The following is a 485-nucleotide window of genomic DNA, read 5'->3' on the forward strand; positions in this document are numbered from 1 at the left end:
GGCTCCTGCGGGCGGCAGTGGGGCCCCCGGCCGGCCAGGAGGAGAGGAAGCGTCGCAGGAGGAGAGGCAGCGGAAGCAGCAGGAGCAGATGCTGCAGCTTGAACGGGAGCGCGTGGAGCTGGAGAAGCTGCGGCAGCTGCGGCTGCAGGAGGAGCTGGAGCGGGAGCGCGTGGAGCTGCAGAGGCATCGGGAGGAGGAGCAGCTGCTGGTGCAGCGGGAGCTGCAGGAGCTGCACACCATCAAGCACCACGTGCTGCAGCAGCAGCGGGAGGAGCGCCAGGCCCAGTTCGCCCTGCAGCGGGAGCAGCTGGCGCAGCAGCGCCTGCAGCTGGAGCAGATCCAGCAGCTGCAGCAGCAGCTGCAGCAGCAGCTGGAGGAGCAAAAGCAGAGGCAGAAGGCCCCCTTCCCCGTGGTCTGTGACGGACCCGGCCGAGGGCCTCCCCCGGCGGCCACCGAGCTGGCTCAGAATGGCCAGTACTGGTCAC

The 485-nt window shown here is 69.9% G+C and overlaps 1 protein-coding gene across 1 annotated transcript in view; it reads left to right on the top strand.

Moving 5' to 3' along the window:
• The window catches only part of APEH (acylaminoacyl-peptide hydrolase), a 27,615-nt gene that overhangs the window by 4,005 nt on the left and 23,125 nt on the right, over nucleotides 1-485 (top strand). The window contains exon 2 of the mRNA XM_014538959.1: nucleotides 253-480. Within this exon, the coding sequence (XP_014394445.1) occupies nucleotides 253-480 (228 nt within the window). The remainder of the gene's footprint in view (nucleotides 1-252; nucleotides 481-485) is intronic.

Source organism: Myotis brandtii, unplaced genomic scaffold (genome assembly GCF_000412655.1).
Source record: "Myotis brandtii unplaced genomic scaffold, ASM41265v1 scaffold207, whole genome shotgun sequence".
In the NCBI taxonomy this organism is placed as follows: domain Eukaryota; kingdom Metazoa; phylum Chordata; class Mammalia; order Chiroptera; family Vespertilionidae; genus Myotis; species Myotis brandtii.